The following is a 19,428-nucleotide window of genomic DNA, read 5'->3' as shown; positions in this document are numbered from 1 at the left end:
TGGACTACCCCACAGCAGACCAATAAAATCGAAATGTCCCCAGTTGGGACTCAGGTATCTGTTGTCCAAAGGTCCTCTGGTGACCTTCCAGAGGGGTCACCCTCTGTGGGGTGGGTTGGCACCTTGGTCCAGAGAGAGAGGGGGGTCCGTGTGGAGAAGGGGGTCCCCAGGCAGAGGACCCTATGTTTGGGAGGGGGCTGTTCGTGGTAACCACGTGATTCTTCTGAGTTGTGCAAACAGTGAGGGTTCCTTGGGAAGACTTTTTTTTTTTAAAGCTGAGAAGACATGAAAAAATATATATTTCTTGGGTAGAGGATGCAGTAGGTGAAGAAGTGGGACTAGGGGGGAAGAGAATGAGTAGGTGTGTCTGAGAAAAATGGTGATGGGGGGGTCTTGGAGGATGAGGAAGAGAAGGGGGCGTCCTTGGGCTGAGGAAGCTCTGGGGCTGGAGTGAAGGGTGCCTCTTTATCTGATGAGAAAAGTGGCCAGAGGGGAGGAGCTTGGGGGAGGAGGTAGAGGAGGGTCCTAGCCGGCCAGGGAGGCTGGGGGACTCCTTGGGGTGGTATTGGGGGGAATTCCTTCCTCAGAAGAGGCAGATTCTGTCACCGAAGGGGCGGCAGTGGGACCCATCGTGGAAGGAGTTTGTTCAGGCGAGGAAATAGTAAGGTCCTTTGTGGGGTCCGGGGCCAGGGTGGCTGGGGAGGTAGGTACTGGTGCCTCCTAACCCTTTCTCTCGCTCCCTGCTCTCCACCAGCTGGTGACCATGGCCGCCCTCTGACCCCTCCCGGCTAAGCCTCGTCCTCGCCGCCCCTCCCCAGCCTCCAGGGGCCCAGGCCCCCCACTTCTGCCTGCGCTGTGACCCCCCCCAGCCGCCGGCACGGCCCCGCCCCCGCTGCCCCGGTGGTGGCCCACGGCCCCCCGGCTGCCCGTGGTCAAACTGGAGTCGCTGAAGCGCTGGAATGAAGAGAGGGGCCTCTGGTGCGAGAAGGGGGTGCAGGTGCTGCTGACCACCGTGGGCGCCTTCGCCGCCTTCGGCCTCATGACCATCGCCATCAGCACCGACTACTGGCTGTACACCCGCGCCTTCATCTGCAACACCACCAACCTCACCGCCGGCGACGAGGGGCCCCCCCACCGCGGGGGCGGCTCCTCCGAAAAGAAGGACCCGGGGGGCCTCACCCACTCCGGCCTCTGGCGGATCTGCTGCCTGGAAGGTAGGCGGGGCCGCGGCGCGCCTTCCCTGCGCTCCTGAATCTCCCAGGGGTGGTCTGCATTGGTGGTCCTGCTTCTCCCGCTGGTCCCCACAGGCGCACGGCCTGCCACCCTCTCCAGCCTTTCAGGTCTCCTCGGCATCGGGTCCTTGTCTGAGTCCTCCGCCCGCCCCCGTGCACCCCTCCTTTTATTCTCTCTCCCACATCCTACCCCAGTGCTCTGAGTGTCCCTCCTGTTTTGCCCCCATTCACACTCTCCCCTCATCTCCTCCATCCCTTTGCCTCACTTTGGTGGTCTGTCCCCTGAGGCTCCCTTCCTGGGTCTTAGGTACGGTGGTCCCTCTGCTCTGGCTTTTCCCCCTTTCTCCTCTTGCCCCCTCTCCCGACCAGGGTGTCTTCCAACCTCCCACGCTGGTCCTGGTCCTCCCGCCGCCGACCCATGGCTCTGTGTCATCACCCTGTGCGTAAGCCTACCTTCTCCTCTTCCTCCTCCCACTCCTCATTCCTCCTCCAACCTCTTATCTCCATCTCTGTTTTTTCCCCTCAGTGGTCTCTCTCTCTCTCTCCCCCACCCCTCTCCCGGCCAGTCCCCCTGCGCTACTGGTATCTCCCCACGTCAGGCTTCACCTCTGGGCCTCGCAGCCCCAGCTGCAACATGAAGCAGTAAGACTAGCCTATCTCAAGGCTCTTCCTTTGGAGCCAGAAATGCTGAGGTTCCTCTCCTTCTTTTTTCCCCCATCATTTCCCCCCCCGTGTGGCTGGAGCACTCAGGATGAGCAGGGGATGTTATCATCTTGTTTAATCCTATGAGCTGGGCTTCGCTGCTCTTGTCTGGAATGAGGAAACTGAGGCTCAGAGAGGTTAAGTCACTTGCCCAAGGTCACCCAGCTGTGGATGGGCCAGAGCCCAGAGCACTCAGGTCTGATGGATGGGATTTGTGGACGGGCTTGGTTTGGCATGTGGAGTGTTTTAAGGCTGAAACCCAAATCTGAATCGGTCGCCAACATTTAAAAATAGGAAGACTTCACCTGGAGCAATCTGATTTCTGGTTTCTTTGGTACTAGCATAAAACCGGTAACATGAGGGTCGCCATGGCCATGGTCGGCTAGATCCGAGTAGCAGCTACTTCTTCAGATAACACATCAGGGGAGAGGGGTCTCCATGTCTCCACAGTCACCTCCACTCCCTATTGCCTCCTATCCTGTCCACTTCTCTCATTAGGTGACCTTCTTCCTCCTGTGGGTATTTGACTTCAGGTTCACTCACTGATCTGACTGAGCAGCAGGCACAAAACAAATAGGCTGGCTTGCATCCTGAAACCCCTGGGACAGCGTAGGGCATAGAGTAAGAATGCCATTCATTCATTCACTCATTCATTCATTCATTCATTCAACAACCCATATTTATTGATTTCTTACTATGTGCCAGGAACTATTCTTGATTCTGGGGCTATAAGAGTGGGGGAAAAAAAGAAGACAAAGACAAACAAAAAACATTCCTGTTTTTCTATGCCTTATATTCTAGAAGGAGAGACAGAGAATAAGAGAGACCAACCAATAAGACACTTAGGGTGTTAGACAGAGCTCAGTGCCGAGGAGACGGATGTGTGAGGGACGTGTGGATAAAATTGTCTAGGAGACTTTGCAGGTGACATGCAGTGGAGATTTGAAGGAAGTGAGAGACAGGCTTCAGGCTGTAGAAAGAGCCAAAGCGAAGGCCCCGGAGTAGGACCAGGAGGAGGTGGAGAGGCTGGGGCAGAGGGAGTGAGGGGGACATAATGAGAGGGGAGTGAGAGAGATAACAGGGTCCAACTGGGGACCCATCTCACAACCCAGGTGTGTGCACTGACTGGGAATGGAACCGGTGATGTTTGGGTTCGCAGGAGGATGTCCAACCCACTGAGCCACACCAGTCAGGGACATATCAGAGGTTTTCTCTCTCCCTCTCTCTCTCTTTTCTTAAAGATTTTATTTATTTAGTGTTTTAGAGAGAAGGGAAGGGAGGGAGAAAGAGAGGGAGAGAAATATCAATGTGTGGTTGCCTCTCACATACCACCAACCAGGGACTTGGCCTGCAGCCCAGGCATGTGCCCTGACTGGGAATCGAACCTGTGACCCTTTGGTTCTCAGGCTGGCACTCAATCCACTGAGACACACCAGCCAGGGCCGTATCTGAGTTTCCTGAGCAGAGGAGAAACAAGAGCTGACTTTGATTTAAACAGGATGGCTCTTGCTGCCATGTTGAGAAAGTAAGGGGAGAGAATGCAGGAGGTGGCGTGTCTGGGGTAGAGCCTTAGGGTTTGGGCAGTGGTTTGCATTCAGACCCGAGCCTGAAGCTACAATGGCAGGAGTTCCTGGTGGAGCAGTGGTAGGATATGAGAGAGAAGAGTCGGGGTGTCCCCTGCACCGCAGGGTTGTTGACAGAAATAACTGCGCTGTGGGGGGCTGCCCTGTGCGTGGTACCGAGTTTAGCAGCATCCTGACCTCTACCTCCCAAAAGCCAGGAGCACTTCCCAGTCGTGACAGCCGAAATTGTCAACTCTCTCTAGACTAGGAGTATAGTTACCCCAAGTTGAGAATCACTGCTCTGAGGTTGTGTCCTGGGTACCCGAGAATGGGGCGGGGGAAGAGAGAAATGTTCATAATGTGTAACGGCAGGTATTTTATTTTATTTTTGTTTCTGTCATCTCATTTATTGTAAGGAGGGCCATCACGAGCCTAAACTTGGATGTTAAACTTAAATTATTTATGTATTAATTTCAGAGAGAGAGGAAGGGGAGGCAAGAGAGAGAGAGAGAGAGAAACACTGATTTGTTGTTCTACTCATTTATTTATTCACTGGTTGCTTCCTGTTCGTTCCCTGACCTGGGATGGAGCTCAAAACCTTGGCATATGATGACAACCGCTCTACCCAACTAAGCTACCTGGTCAGGTCTGGAGATGTTAAATTTAACCTGCCTATTAGAGAGACCATCTAGGACAAGGGTCAGCATGGTAAAACCCTGCCATGTGTCACATACACAACATTTTAGGCTTTGCAGAGCGTAGTCTGTCTCACAACCACCCCTGAAAACAACCAGAGACAACAGCACGGGAGTTAAATGGCTGTGGTGCTACTTCTCGCTTACGGTCACTGACATCTGAGTTTCCTGTCATTTTCACGTGCCATGGAATCGTCTCTTTTGATATTTTTAAAGTCCCTTCAAAAATATAAAACCCAGCCCTGGCTGGGGTGGCTCAGTGGATTGAGTACTGGCCTGCGAACCAAAGGGTGGCTGGTTCCATTCCCAGTCTAGCGTCAACATGCCTGGGTTGCAGGCCAGGTCCGCAGTAGGAGACATGCTAGAGGCAACCACACGTTGATGTTTCTCTTTCTCTCTTTCTCCCTCCCTTCTCCATTCTCTAAAAATAAATAAATTGCCTTTAAAAACTATAAAACCCAATCTTTGCTGGGTTTGACCCGTGGGGCACAGTTAGCAGACCTCTGATCCGGGCTGTCAGCGATAGGATGTGAGACCAGAGTTCAGGGGACAGTGTGGGCTGGAGACACACATCGGGGGTCATGGCATATGAATGGATGAGGTCACCTAGAAAATGAGAAGAGACAGAAACCAAAAAATTAGTTGAGGGGCTGCCGCCTGAGCTAGTGATTACAAAGCAATCAGAGAGACAAGAAGCCTGACGGGAGCTGAGAAAGGAGGGGCCACAAAGGTTCGGGCAAAATGAAGTGCGTGTGTGTCCTGAGAGTCAAAGGACGGAGGTGTTTTATAAAGGGGATATTTGCTGACTGGCTTGATTGTTACCGTCATTGTCATTCATTTGTCACTGAGCGCTCTCTCGAGAACCCTGCGCGGTGTGTATTGTTAGATCTCCATCTGGTGAGGCTCAGAGAGGTGCAGCCATTTGCCCAAGGTCGCACAGCTAATAGGCAGTAGAGGTTGGATTTGAATCTGGGTCTGGTTTGTTTCCTAAGGAGAACAAAGCAATGTGTCCATCAACCACCAGCCCGTCACGAATCCGGGAGTATAGAAACTGTTCCCCTTGCCCTGGCCGGGTGTTTTGGTTGGTTGGAGTGTGGTCCCATGCACAAAAAGGTTGTAGGTTTGATCCCCCGTCGGAGCACATAGGCTGTGGGTTTAATCCCCGGTGGGGGCACATATTGGAGGTCGATGTTTCTCGCTGTCTAAAATCAATAAACATATCCTCGGGTGAGGATTTAAAAAGTAAAGAAAAAGAAACTGAGCCCCCTGAGCCACCTCCTCCTGAAGGTACTGTATCCCCGGGAATTCTTGTGGTCCAACCCCAAGCTCTGAGTGATGCAGCGGACTGTGGTGATCGGTTTACCTCCTGTGTGCCAGGCACAGCAGGGTCACCTCGGGCCATATAATTTAACCTCTCTGTGCGTATTCCATCATCGGTGACATGGGGATTAAAAGAGGCCCCAACCATCGTGTTATGGGGAATGTCAACTGAGTGAGCATGTGTGAGGTATTTGAAAGGCTAGTAGGCACACTCTGACCCAAGTAGTTCAATGGGTGGGGCATTGCCCTGCAAACCAGAAAGTTCACCCTGTTCAATTCCCGATCAGGGCACATGCCTGGATTTCAGGCCAGGTCCGTGTGTGAGGCAACCTGTCTGTTTCTCTAGCACATCGGTATTTCTCTCCCTTTCTTTCTCCTTTCCTTCCCTTCTCTCTAAAACTAACTAACTAACTAAATAAATAAGGCTGGCAGGCACAGAGTAAGGCCTGGATTATATAGTTTCTATTTGGTCATTCTTATTATTATTCGGAATTCAGGTGACCCTGAATCCCTGCTCCTTGGTGATCTAGAAGTCCCAGCGTCTCTCCCAGCTCTGCCCACAGAGACATCGCCCAAGCTGCGCATGTGATTTAAATTTCTCTAGGAGCTACATGAAAACAAGCAAGCAGGAAAAGGTTCAATGACTATAACTTACACAATATTGTACATTCATGCGAAAGCTAACAATATATTTGTGTTTAACCAAGCTGAGCCCAAATATCAGTTGACCATGTAATCAATATATAAAATTAATGAAATATTAGGCCTGTTTTTCATGTTAAGTCTGAAATCAGTGAGTATTTTGCCCTTCCAGCTCATTTCAGTTGCCGTGTTTCAAGGGCCCTAGAGCTGCCGGCGCTGGTGGCCGGTGGATGTCTCCAGCCCCTTCCCGGGGATCTCAAGCTGCAATCCCGGGTCTTCTGTTAGGACACAGTGACCTGCACCCAGAGACCATTCATTCCAGCCACTGTCCAAAGCCTCTGTGCTCAGCACTTCCCCTGCCTCATTATCTCGTTGAGTCCTTCCAACTGTGCCAGGGAAAGGTATTACGGCTTGTGTTTGTCAGGGCAGGAAGCTGATGGCCAGAGAGGGGAAGTGAGTCAGCCCTGTGGTTCTTGTACACGCAGTGGGCAGAGCGACCTAGGCAGGTCCTGGGGGGAGACTTGGGGACCCATCGCCATCACTGCGCATGAAAACCTCTCAGCCCAACTGGGGCATAGGACACACATAACCCTGTCACCTCCATGTGTCCTGTGCTTGTCCTGTGTTTCATGGAATTCTTTTTTTCCTTTTTCTTTTTAAAGGCTATTTATTTATTTATTTTTAGGGAGAGGAGGTGGGAGGGAGAAAGACAGGGAGACATCAGTGTGTGGTTGCCTCTTGTGCGCCCCCTACTGGGGACCTGGTCTGCAACCCAGGCCTGTGCCCTGACTGGGAATTGAACAGGTGACCCTTTGGTTCACGTGCTGGCTGGCGCTCAATCAATCCACTGAGCTACACCAGCCAGGGCTCATTGAATTCTTATCAAGCCCTATAGAGTCGTATCATCTTTCATCGTCCTCCTTTTTGAAATGAGGAAACTGAGGCTCATAGCCACCATGCTCCACAGTCCTCATCCATTGGCCTCTGCAGCCGGCTGCTCCTGCACCTCCCATGACTTCCCATCCATGCGGGACCCAGAGGCCTCTTCAACTCCATGCCTCAGTTTCCTCATCTGTAGAATGAGGGGACTCTTATTGCCTCGTTCCTCTAGATTCATCATAAGTATCGGGTGCGTTACTCCCTGTCAACGGCTGGGAGCCTGGTGTGTGCTTAGCCCTCGGGAAGAGCTACTTGTCATTACTGCTGTCACCACCGTCTGCTGCAAGGGTCTGTGTGCCCTGTGCTCCCCATGCCCGACCTCATGTCATTGTCATTAATGTTGTGAGAGCAGGACTGTGATCCCATTGGGGAAAGGAGAGTACTATGGGGACCCACAATCTTACCTGCCCCATCGCAGTGGATGTGCTGATGGGCAAGAATTTGCTCATGTGAGTGTATGTTCATTTATTGAGTCAGTCATTTTTTTATTGTAAAATATATGGAACATAAAACTGATCATTTAAACCATTAAAAAAAGATTTTATTTATTTATTGTTAGAGAGAGGGGAAGGGAAGGAGAAAGAGAGGGAGAGAAACATCAAAGTGTGGTTATCCCTCAAGTGCCCCGCAGTGGGGGTTCCTGGCCCACAACCCGGGCATGTGCCCCACCGGGAATCAAACCGGCGACCCCTTGGTTTGCAGGCTGGTGCTCAATCCACTGAGCTACTACAGCCAGGGTCATTTTAACCATTTTAATTAAAGATTTTATTTATTTATGTTTAGATGGGAAGGGAAGGAGAGAGGGAGAGAAATATCAATGTATGGTTGCCTCTTGTGCATCCCCTGCTGGGAAGTGGCCTGCAACCCAGGCATGTGCCCTGACTGGGAATCGAACCACGGTTATTTGGTTTGAAGGCCTGCACTCAATCCACTGAGCCACACCAGCCAGGGCCATTTTAACCATTTTTAAGAGTACAGTTTAGTGGTATTAAGTACCGTCACATTGTTGTACAACCATCACCATCATCCATCTCCAGAGCTCTTTTCATCTTGCCAAATTTCAGCTCTGCCTCCATTAAGCAACTCCTGTGTCCTCTCTCCCAGCTCCTGTATGTTGAAATTTGTCGCCTCCGTCACCAAATAGAAGTGGAACCACGCAGTATTTGTCTTTCTGTGTTTGGCATATTTCACCTGAGGACATAATACCCTCAAGTAAAGGTTCATCCATGTGGTAGCATAGGTCGGAATTTCCTTCTTTTTTACAGCTGAGTAATATTCCTTTGAATATGTATACCACATTTTATCCATTCATACATTGATGGACACTTGGGTTGCTTTTGGCTATTGTGAATAAATGCTGGTATACAGATGAGTGTACCCATATTTCTTAGAGACCCCTCTTTAAATTATTTTGAGTGTATACCCCAAAGTGAAGTTGCTGGATCAAATCGTCATTCTGGTTTTAACTTTTTAGAGGAAATTCCATACTATTTTCCATAGCAACTCCACCACTTTACATTCCCACTAACAGTACACAAGGGTCTCAATTTCTCCACATCCTTGCCAACACTTGTTATTTTCTGGTTGTTTTTTTTTTTTAAGATTTTTCTAAAATTTGTTTTTGGGGAGTGGGGAAGGGAGGCAGAGAGGGAAACATCAGTGTGTGGTTGCATCTCACCTGCCCCCTACTGGGGACCTGGCCTGCAACCCAGGCATGTGCCCTAGACTGGGAATCAAACCACCACCCTTGGGTTCATAGGCCCCAAGCTCAATCCACTGAGCTATACCAGCCAGGCTTTTTTCTTTTTTATAGTAGCCATCCCAATGGGTATGAGATGGTATCTCATTATGGTTTTGATCTGCATTTCCCTAATGATTCAGGATGCTGAATATATTTTCATGTGCTTGTGGCCCATTCAATCATTCTTTCTTTCTTTTTAAAAATATTTTATTTATTTATTTTTAGGGAGAGGGGAAGGAAGGGAGAAAGAGAGGGAGAGAAACATTAGAGTGTGGTTGCCTCTCATATGCCCCCCTACTGGGGATCTGGCCTGCAACCCAGACACGCGCCCTGAGGGGGAATTGAACCTGCGACCCTTTGGTTCACAGGCCAGCACTCAATCCACTGAGCCAACCAGCCAGGGCCCAATTATTCTTCCATAAAAGTATTTATCAAGCACTTACATGAGCTAGGCGTTGTTCCAGGTACTGGGGATACAGTGGTGAACCGTCCATATGCTTACACTCCCATAAGGCAAACTGTGCTGTGTTTGAATCTGCTTCCACCACCCATCAGCTTTGAACTGATGAACCCTTTCTGTGCCTCTGTTTTCCTCATCTGGACAACGGGTATGTCTACTGATCACAACTGAACACTTAGGTGTGACCCAGGCACAGTGCTAAATCTGTACCCAAATTCAATCCTCACCACATCCCCACGAGGGAGATCTTAGTGTACCCTTTTCAGGTGAAGAAACGGAAGCAAATTAACCTAAGCAATGCCAACAGGTCACAGAATAAAGACATGATAGAGTGCTGCTTCATTTTCAAGCAGTGGGACTCAGATTCGCAATATCTAGTCTCTGCACGAGACCAATAACATCATGTCTTTCACGGGACTCTGGGGAGGTCTGGATGAGTTCATTCACCTAGGAAGCACTTACCAATGTTAGCTCTTAATGGAATTACTCACTGTCTAATAGTCCTTCGCAATCCTTGTCTTTAACCCCATTCCTTCCCCTATTGTCATGTACCTCAAATCCTCAAATCCTGCCTTCTGCTATCCTTATATGCACTCACTCATTCAACACCCATTTCTTTACATTTTTAAAATTTATTGGTTTTAGAGAGAGAGTCATGGGGGGGGAGAGAAAAAACCAGCATTTTGTTGTTCTACTTATCTATGCATTCATTGTTTTTTTCCTGTATGTGCCTTGATGGAGGATGGAACCTGCAACCTTGGGGTATTGGGAGGACATTCTGACCAATGGAGCTGACCAGGGCTGGACTCCCATTTCTTGAGGCTTCCTTTGGGACAGGAAATGCTAGGGACACAGAGGACCCAGACCCTATGTGTGCCTTCCCTGCCCCCAACACACACACACACACACACACACACACACACACACACACACAGCCTTGCAGAAACTCAGCTTGCTAACAAGAAATTTAGAAGCCAACCTGATGGGGGTACAGCACAGGGAGCAGCTGAAGCCCAGAGGGGGAACTGGACCCAACTTTAGTGGGAGAAGTGCGACTGTGAGCCCAGGACATGCTCCCTCAGGGAGGCACCCTGTGAGCTGCCCACTTGCAGGATAAGTTTCACAACCTGGAGTTAGAAGGAGCCTGGAGAATCGAGGAAACGGAATGTATTTATATTTATGCTTCATTATAGAGCAGTCTCAATCTACGTGTTAGAACGGGAACTGTTATCCAACACGCGATGAGAGGTTCCCAAAGGGATGTGAGGTCCAGGGCCTGAGGGTAGGATTCTGGGGTGGATGAAGGGGGAGAGGCTGGCAGACCCCTCACATGCCTCTGTTTGCTCCAATTACTCCAACCCCTTCCAGTGGATTCCAGGGAAGACACTGGGAATCCCTCTCCTTATTATTCAGGATTGAAGACGCTAGAAATCTCTGGAACCGCTGGGGCTGCTTTCCCCGCAGTTGGACTGGAGACTTCATAGGGTCTCATGGGAAATGTAGTCTTCCTCGCCTCATGCAGCCTCCTTCGGTTTCCCACGCATTTTCAGACTCTTAGCAAGTTGGGGCTCAAAGGGGTGTCTTGGCATTGCTAAACCAACGTCTTCTTGTAGAGAGGGAAACACGAAGCCAGAGGCTGGTGTCCTAGTCCAGGTTTCAGGGCAAACGTCCCTGTGGCCTTTGGATTTTTTTTTTCTTAAAAACAAAAACAAACTGGTGAGGAAACTGAGGTGGAAAGTTTGTCCCAAATGCCAGGACAGGCTCAGCAGCCAGGATTTTCTATCTCTCAGCCAGCGAGGGGCGGGGAAGCGGGTTGAGGGGAAGGGGTGGGTATCTCTCACAGGGGGTTCCCCCAACTCTGAAGTACCCCCATACTACCACCTCCGTCCCCCTCTAGGGCTGAAAAGAGGCGTCTGCGTGAAGATCAACCATTTTCCGGAGGACACCGACTACGACCATGACAGTGCGGAGTATCTGCTCCGTACGTTGGGGACAGACTGGGGGGACTGAGGGGCCTGGCCTGGGAGGGTGTGGGCAGTTAGATTGACACGCAGAGGAGAGCGTGCCAGCTAATCCAAGTCCGGACAGAGATCCTCTGCTCACGGATTGGCTTAGTGGTTTCTCTCCAGCCCGCTCCTCTCACCTCGGAGGGCTGAGTGGAGATCCCGGGAGCTGATTGGTGGCCGTACAGTCGCTCTCTGGGCTGGGATTGGCCGCTGTGGCTGTGGAGCAATCTGCCCTGCGATCTGGCCAATCTCGGGCGCGGGCTGGGGAAGCCTGTAATGCGATTGGTAGCTACTGTGAGAACGCGGCAAATCCTGAGTTATGATTGGCTGTGCCCTCCGCGGGTCTCAGAAATCGCAAAATCTTTTTGCCTAAGGTTTGGGGGTGGAAAGGACTGCAGAGAGAGGGGGAGAGAGACTTGACCGAGGGAGAGAAAGAGAAGAGAAACTCAGAGCTATAAATGAAGTCAGACAAAAAGGGGGGCGTGTCAGAGAAGAGGGAGGGAGAGAGAAAAAAGAAACAGAAAGGAGGAAAGAGAAAGAGGGAGGAGAGAGAGAGAGAAAAAAAAAAGGAAAAACCTAGAGAGATAGATAAAGCCAGGCAGAGAGAGGAGGAGGGAGAGAAATATTAAGAGGTTTGACAGAGGGATCTGGAGAAAAGAAAGAAATGTGCAGAAAGGTCAGGATCGTGATAGAAGAGGAAAGAGAAAGGGAGGGGCCCAGGAGAAACAAGTTCAGAAAAAGAGCGACTTAGAGAAATAATATGGAAAAATCCATATTATATATATTGGCCAGGAGACAGAAAAATAGAAGGAGAAAGAAAAATGATGAAGAGAAAGAAGAAATCTGACCGAGAAGTAGAGAAATGTTTAAAAGGAGGGTGAGGCAATGAATGAAATAACAAGAACACAGGAAGAGATGGAAAACTGGAGAACAAGGGAGGGATAAGTGGAAGCAAAAACAGGCAGGAGGCGCAGCGCGCGGGGCCGGGGGCGGGGGTGCGGGGCGCAGGCAGCAGCCTCTGACCGCCCAGGCGCCCACCTTCCCCTCTCCCTCTCTCCTCCTTTTTCCCTCGTAGGAGTCGTCCGGGCCTCCAGCATCTTCCCTATCCTCAGCGCCATCCTGCTGCTGCTTGGGGGCGTGTGCGTGGCGGCCTCTCGGGTTTACAAGTCCAAGAGGAACATCATTTTGGGCGCGGGAATCCTGTTCGTGGCAGCAGGTGAGAGGCAGAGGGAGGGGGCAGCTACTGGGGCGGCTCACCTGCGTCACTACAAGTGACGTACGTGTGTGTGCGCGCGTGTGTGTGTGTATGCGCGTGCCCGCAAAGCCACCCTGCCCTGGGCGCCCCCTGGGGCCCAGAGCCTGCCTAGGCTCTTTCCAAACTCCATCGCCACCCGCTGGGCAAGGTAGGTGTCGCCTTGGCGCCGTTAACGGGGAAGTGAACCCTGCACAAGACAGGTGTCTAGCGCGCGTGCGGGGAAGGTCTAGGGTCCAAAGCCCGCGCGGTTCTGGTGACGGGAGGGGAGGAGCTTGAGCGTTGAGACCTAATAGGGGTCTTGAAAACAGAGGGGCGAGGCTGGGCCATGAAAGGCCTGGCCGCAGAGAAAAGTGGTTTGGGGCAGATGGGGAGGCGCCTGCTTTAGGGGGTGGGGCCGTGTGGTCCGCGGCGCATCCAGGCAGGGGCAGGTCTCGGGAAACCGTCCAGACCAACTCCAAGTGAGACACCTCATTCAGGGGTTAGACACCCCCTTTCTCCCGGGAACGAGTAGTGCTGCGAAGTGCCAGAGGGGCAGAGATTTATTTTCAAGGGTGGCACTCAGGGAAGGCGCACTAAGCGATGGGGGTGTTTTTTGGGGGACGCGTCAAGTCCTGGTAGGGGGCGGAACTTGCTCGACCAGGGAGGAGCCCGATCTAGACCCACGGGGAGCCGGCTGTGTGGGGGCTTGGAGGCTGGATTTGGGTAGAAATGGGACCTGCTTTAAATAAGAGAGAATTTTAGACCAGCAGTGAGAGGGCCTAGAAGAGATAACCAGACTGGGATGATAGTCATGAAAGGAAAAGTTTGAATCAACTAGGGTCAGGGCCGGAATTATTTCACGAAGAGTTTAAACTAGCAGAAGGTGGGGCCCAGGGGAAACCCAGGTGTATAATGCTAATGGTGATATGAGACCAATCCGAGTAGGGCCCGGACCGCCCAGGAGGGGGCCTGCGGACCACGGGAGGCGTGGCTAAGGCTGCCTGGGGGCGGGGTCTGGGCCAGCCGGGGCGGAGTTTAGACAATCCGGGGCGGGACTAGGGCCAACCGAGATGCGGTCTGAACCATTTAAGGGCATGGCCTCTAGACTATCTCGGGTTAGAGTTTAGACCAGGTGCGTCATGTGAGGTTGGGGCTGAGGCCATGTAGGGGTGAGATTCGACCTGACAGGTTGAGCTGTGGACCTTCTGGGTTGTATACCCCGGGGGCGAGGACCGACCAAGCTCCACCTGGGACAGGGCTCCGACCCCTGGGGCGGGACCTATACCTTCGAGGGGTGGAGCTTAGGCCCGCGGGGGGCGGGACTTCGGGGAGGGGCGGGCCCGGGTGGCCTAGAGGCTCCCCTCTGACCGTCCCTGCCCAGGCCTGAGCAACATCATCGGCGTCATCGTGTACATCTCGGCCAACGCCGGCGAGCCGGGCCCGAAGCGGGACGAGGAGAAGAAGAACCACTACTCGTACGGCTGGTCCTTCTACTTCGGCGGGCTGTCCTTCATCCTGGCCGAGGTGATCGGCGTGCTGGCCGTCAACATCTACATCGAGCGCAGCCGCGAGGCGCACTGCCAGTCTCGCTCGGACCTGCTCAAGGCCGGCGGGGGCGCGGGCGGCAGTGGCGGGAGCGGCCCCTCGGCCATCCTCCGTCTGCCCAGTTACCGCTTCCGCTACCGCCGCCGCTCCCGCTCTAGCTCCCGTTCCAGCGAGCCGTCGCCGTCGCGGGACGCGTCTCCCGGCGGCGCCGGGGGCCCGGGCTTCGCCTCCACGGACATCTCCATGTACACGCTCAGCCGCGACCCGTCCAAGGGCAGCGTGGCGGCGGGGCTGGCGGGGGCCGGCGGCGGAGGGGCTTTCGGCGGCGCGGCGGGGGGCGCGGGCGGCAGCGGCGGCGGGGCGGGTGCCGAGCGGGACCGCGGGGGGGCGCCCGGCTTCCTCACTCTGCATAACGCCTTCCCCAAGGAGGCCGGGGGCGGCGTCACGGTCACGGTCACCGGGCCGCCCGCCGCCCCCGCGCCAGCCCCGCCCGCGCCCGCCGCGCCCGCCCCCGGGACCCTGGCCAAGGAGGCCGCCGCTTCCAACACCAACACGCTCAACAGGAAGACCACGCCGGTGTAGGGGCGCGCGGGGGGCGCCGGGGCGCGTGCGCGGGCGCGCGTGCAACGAGGCTGCCGGGGTCGGGGGCGCCCCCTCCTTCCCGTGAGCGCGCCGGGACTGCTTGGCCTTCCCCCCGCGTCCCCTTCCCCCCCCCCCAGGCGTGGAGGAGTGCCCCCCACCCTCAAATCAGGGACCCCGAGGGAGGGGGAAGGGAAGGCAAGGGAGTGGGCCGCGTGAGGGAGCGTCATGTTCTATTTTATTTTTTTGTGGGAGTGGGCGGGGGAGGGCCTTGGTGTTTTTTGCAGTTTTGAGATGTTTTCTTTTTAATGTTTTGCTGTGTGCATGTGGTGGCGGGGCGGTGGGGAGGGAGGGACTCCCAGCCCAGCCCAGCCCAGCCCAACTCCTGGAGAGGGGCCCCCGTAACACACAAATATAGAGTTACACCTACAAACCATATATATGCTCTCTATAAAGAGACAGGTAACGAGAAGGGATGTGGAGAGGCTGAGGGACAAGGTGGGGACGTCGACGTGCATTCACTTTTCCGTTTGTTGTTCCACAAGGGTTTATTGAGCACCTGCTGCGCACCCGGACGGCCCCTGGAAGGATATAAACGGGCACAGAAAGGGACTCGTTCCGTCATTACCAGCCATTTATTTGTGTGCTGAAGTGCTAGGCGTTCTGAGGGCTGAGTCTACAGAAGGGAGGAAAACAGACAGGGTACCCACCCTCCTCGGAGAGTTTGCATCTTGTGCATTTAATCAAGTGGACAGTGTGTGGACACAATGTCCACAAACAGTAAGTTACAGTTAGGACATAGGAAAACTCCAACAGGCTGCAAAATGTTCTGTCACGGGGGCATTTTAACCCAGTTTAAAAGGAAGGGATAGTTTAGCTTAACACAAAATAGGATGACAAGAAGCAACCAGCCAGGTGAAGCTGGGGAAAAACTGTTTCAGCTGGAGAACAGCACATGCAAAGGTCCTGGGGCAGGAGGAGCTTCCAGGGAGGGCTTTCTGTCGTGAGGGAGCCAGGTGCAGATGGAACGAGATGAGACTGGAGTAAGGGAGCCAGGTGCAGATGGACTGAGATGAGACTGGAGTAAGGGAGCCAGGTGCAGATGGAACATGATGAAGCTGGAGTGAGGGAGCCAGGTGCAGATGGAACAAGATGAAGGTAGAGACCTAGACAGGGCCAGACTTCCCAGGGACTTAGAGGTTAGGCCGGGAGTTTAGATTCTGTTCCGAGGCCAGTGGGGAGCCGTGGAATGAATGGCTGTCGGCAGGAATGCAACGTGAATGGTGTACAAAGGGGAGGCGGGAACTCGGAGATGAGAGAGGCAGAGACACGCTGGGGTTCAGCATCAAACACAGGCACTGGCTCTTGAAACTCGCACTCATGGGAGAAAGCAGATAATTACGCAAATACGGAAGCACAGGCGCCATGTCTTCACCGTGCAGGGGATTCATGTGTTATTCATTCATTCAGCCATCCACTCGGGGACATTTCTGTGCTGACGTACCAGGCAGTGTGTTGCAGAATCAGGATCCCTGGAGGTAAGAGGTTTGAGCAGACCTTGCAGGAGCCGGCAAAAACCACAATCCAGGCAGGGCAATTGGTGCTGTCATGGGGGCCATGGTGGGTACCTTGACGGAGGAGGGAGTGACCAGCCGCCCCCGACGGGGCTGCCTGTAGGGAAACTTCCTGGGGAACTTCATGCCCAGCCTGGGCTTCCAATGGACGAGTAGGAGTCTGCCAGGGGAGGAAGGCTTTCGGGCGAAGCCCTGGAAGAGTGAAATGGCATGTTGCAGAGGGACAGTGGCCAGTTCAGGGATGCTGAAGGACAAGGTGAAAGTGGCAGGTAAGCCCAGAGAGGCAGCCAGAAAGCAGTCTTAGGTGCTGGAGTTCTAGGCTGAGGGGAATAGAGGAGAGCTTTGCACAGGGGACTGGCAGGGTCAGTTGCGGGTGTGAGGAGAAGCCCCTGGGACGTGGCTGGTGCTGTTGGGCAGTGAGAGAGGAAGGCAGCTGAGCTGGGCAAGGGCTGTGGGGGTGGAGGGAGGGGTGGGTTTGAAGGTCACTGAGGACAAAGAAGCAACAACAGTGATTGGTGGTTTCCCTTTATTGATTCAGCAAATATTTCCTGAGGTCTTGCAGGTGCCAGGCCCAGTGCTCTGAGATGCTGGGTGTACAGAGGTCATCGGGCCCTGCCCTGCCCTCAGGGGGTCCCTAGTCTGGCGGGAGAACAGACAGACAGGAGTGGGCAGTGAGGGCCCCGCGACGCAGGGGCTCTGCCAGCCTGTGTTGTGACAACATGGAGCAGCAGCAGAAAACCAGGGGACAGAGGAGGATGGGACTTCCCTCAGAGGCCCCTGTGGAAGGACTAGAAAGGGGGAGAGAGATTGGAGGGTGGGGACCAGTGAGCAATGACATGGTGACACTGTCAGATACCAGAAAATGCGGGGAAAGGAATATGCATTACCGAGACAGGAGAACTTGGTACAGGGTGGTCGATAGAAGGGACGATGGAGTGGTGGGGTTAGAAACCAGTTTGGTGGGAGATGGGGCTCTGGTGGAGGGGGGTGCAGAACTGGCTGAGGGTAGTGGAGTCGGGTCCAAAGGCCAGAGAAGAAGAGAGAGGTAGGGGGTGGGCAAGAAAGGGAAATGGGAAGAAGGATGAGTACGCTGGAGATCTGAACTGGGTGAGTCACAGAGACATAAAAAAATGCGCAGAGACAGAACCACGGAGAAGGATCCCAGGATCTGCCTAGAAAGAAACACAGAGACCCAGAAGAAAATGTACTACTGTGTGGGAACGAGCCATTTCTGTTGCTTGGTTTCTTGTGTTTAGGAGTATTCACTGAGCACTGTCCTGTTCTAGACTCTGGCAAGGCCCAAGGCGTTGGCTGAGTGCAGAGCCAAAGTCCTGCTCTCCTGGACTCACAGGAGAGGCAAACAAGAGAGTTTGGGTTACAGGGAATGGCTTAAAAAACCCAGCAGAATGTACGGACCACCAATGGGGCGGGGCTCTAGAGGAGACCTCCCTGCGGAGGTCACCTTTAAACTGAGACGGGGGTTGTGAGTGGAAAAGGGACAGGGAAAGCATCCTGGCCACCAAAGGCAGCACAGAAACCCAGAGGGGTCCCAGGGTGGCCAGGATGCTCGGAGGTGGCGGACAGGCCAAGAGTGGCAAGTCAGCAACAAGGGCCAGCAGATTGGGGTGAGGTCAGAACAGGCTGGGGGCCCATTGCGGGGAGACCTTTCAGCCCTGGGAATGAACTTGAATTTCCAGTTTCCGTGGGAACTGAGCACAGGCCAGATGACATGATTATAGTTTCATTGAGAACCAAAATAACAGCACCACACAGCTGTGCTGAGACTCGATTCCGGAGTGGAAATGTCAGGAAGGAGTTAGGAGCTGTTGTCCTGGGTGGCCTGGCCCCAATGGAGAGTCAGTGAGGGTGGAGAGAAGTGAGATTCAGGAGGCAGAACCTACAGTAAGGAACTGGATGCTGCAGGAGACAGGAGTGAGAAAGCAAAGTGAGAGAGGGCGGAACCCTTAATTGGGAGCAGACCAGGGGGCCCCAGGGGAAGGAGCCAGGATTCTGGCAGCCCAATCCAGAACCCTCCTTTATAGAAGCCTGTGAGAAACCCAAGTCAGCGTATCAGGTCGCCAGTCGGAAATGTGAGACTGAAGCTTGGGGAGAGAGGTCATAGCTGGAAATACAAATTTTGGAAAGGTCAGCATGTAGGAGATGTTGAAAGCCATGGGACTGGATGAGGTCACCTAGGAGGTGACTGTGGACAGAGAAGTGGACACAGCCAGAGGGGTGGGGGTCGGGGGGAGCATCTGCACCGGGCAGAAGAGGATGTATCCAGAGAGGGGGAGGGGTGACTAGGAGGCAGGCAGAGACCAGAAGGAAGCCCTAAAACGCCGCCGAGAACGAGGAAAATCCCGAAAGCAGCCAATGAATTTGGTTTGATAATGTGGCCCTGCTGAGAGGCTGTGGCAATACAAGGCTGGGGACTGGGGCCCTGCTGGAGTGGAAGGAAGAATGAGGGAGAGCGAGATCAGGCCATCCTTTGGGTGTGAAAGTGACAAGGACTTCCATGCCAAAGAGTGTTATACCCTTTCTGTGAAAGGAGAGACAGGGGGCGGGGGGACAGAAAAATGCACCCAGAACGAGAGAGCTGTTCCGGCACATGGACTGAGAAAGACGGAGTGGGAGGGGAGGGCAGGGCCTAGAGGGGACATGGATTCAGGGGGCAGGTGACTGTCCGCAGGGCTGCCCAGCCCTGCCCTGCACCTAGGCTTCCCCCTGGAGCCTGTGGAGGTCTGGGGGGAGCCTGCGATGTGAAGAAAGGAACAGACTTTACTCATACAGTTAAGACATTTCCTGGGCGGTCTGGAGACACGCAGGACAGCCAATTAGATAGCAGAGGGGGTGTGGCCGCAGGGGGCACTTTCCTGAGCTTGGGAGAGGATGTCTGTGTTACCATCTCATTGCGTCCATCCATTTGCTCCTTCATTCATTCATTCACTTGTCTAACGCACGTTTCCTAAGGCGGCCTGTGCGTTCCTGGGGTGGGCGGTGCTGAGGCGGAAGAGGTGAGTGCCTGCTGCCCCCCGACGCAGACCCCAGGCCGAGAGGGAGACAGCCCACAAGCACACAGTCACACCCCAGGGCAGGTGGTGTGACTCCCGTGGTGGCGACACAGGGCGCCGCGGTGTCCAGAGCAGGGCGCACCAGCTGGCTGGAGCCGCCAACTCTGGGCGGAGGAGTTGGTGAAG

At 53.8% G+C, this 19,428-nt stretch overlaps 1 protein-coding gene across 1 annotated transcript; it reads left to right on the top strand.

Moving 5' to 3' along the window:
- The first annotated feature begins 943 nt into the window (after nucleotides 1–943).
- CACNG8 (calcium voltage-gated channel auxiliary subunit gamma 8) lies at nucleotides 944–14,660 on the top strand. Its single transcript, XM_037127607.2, has 4 exons — nucleotides 944–1,214; nucleotides 11,191–11,274; nucleotides 12,375–12,515; nucleotides 13,915–14,660. Exons 1-4 carry the CDS (start codon nucleotides 1,040–1,042, stop codon nucleotides 14,658–14,660), a joined length of 1,146 nt encoding a protein of 381 aa, XP_036983502.1. The 5' UTR covers nucleotides 944–1,039.
- The last annotated feature ends 4,768 nt before the right edge of the window (nucleotides 14,661–19,428 follow it).

This window comes from Artibeus jamaicensis, unplaced genomic scaffold (genome assembly GCF_021234435.1).
Source record: "Artibeus jamaicensis isolate MK-2021 breed Jamaican fruit bat unplaced genomic scaffold, CSHL_Jam_final contig_2566, whole genome shotgun sequence".
Lineage (NCBI taxonomy): Eukaryota > Metazoa > Chordata > Mammalia > Chiroptera > Phyllostomidae > Artibeus > Artibeus jamaicensis.
The sequence above is the reverse complement of the archived record's forward strand: the minus strand, read 5'-3'. Positions and strand labels throughout refer to the sequence as shown.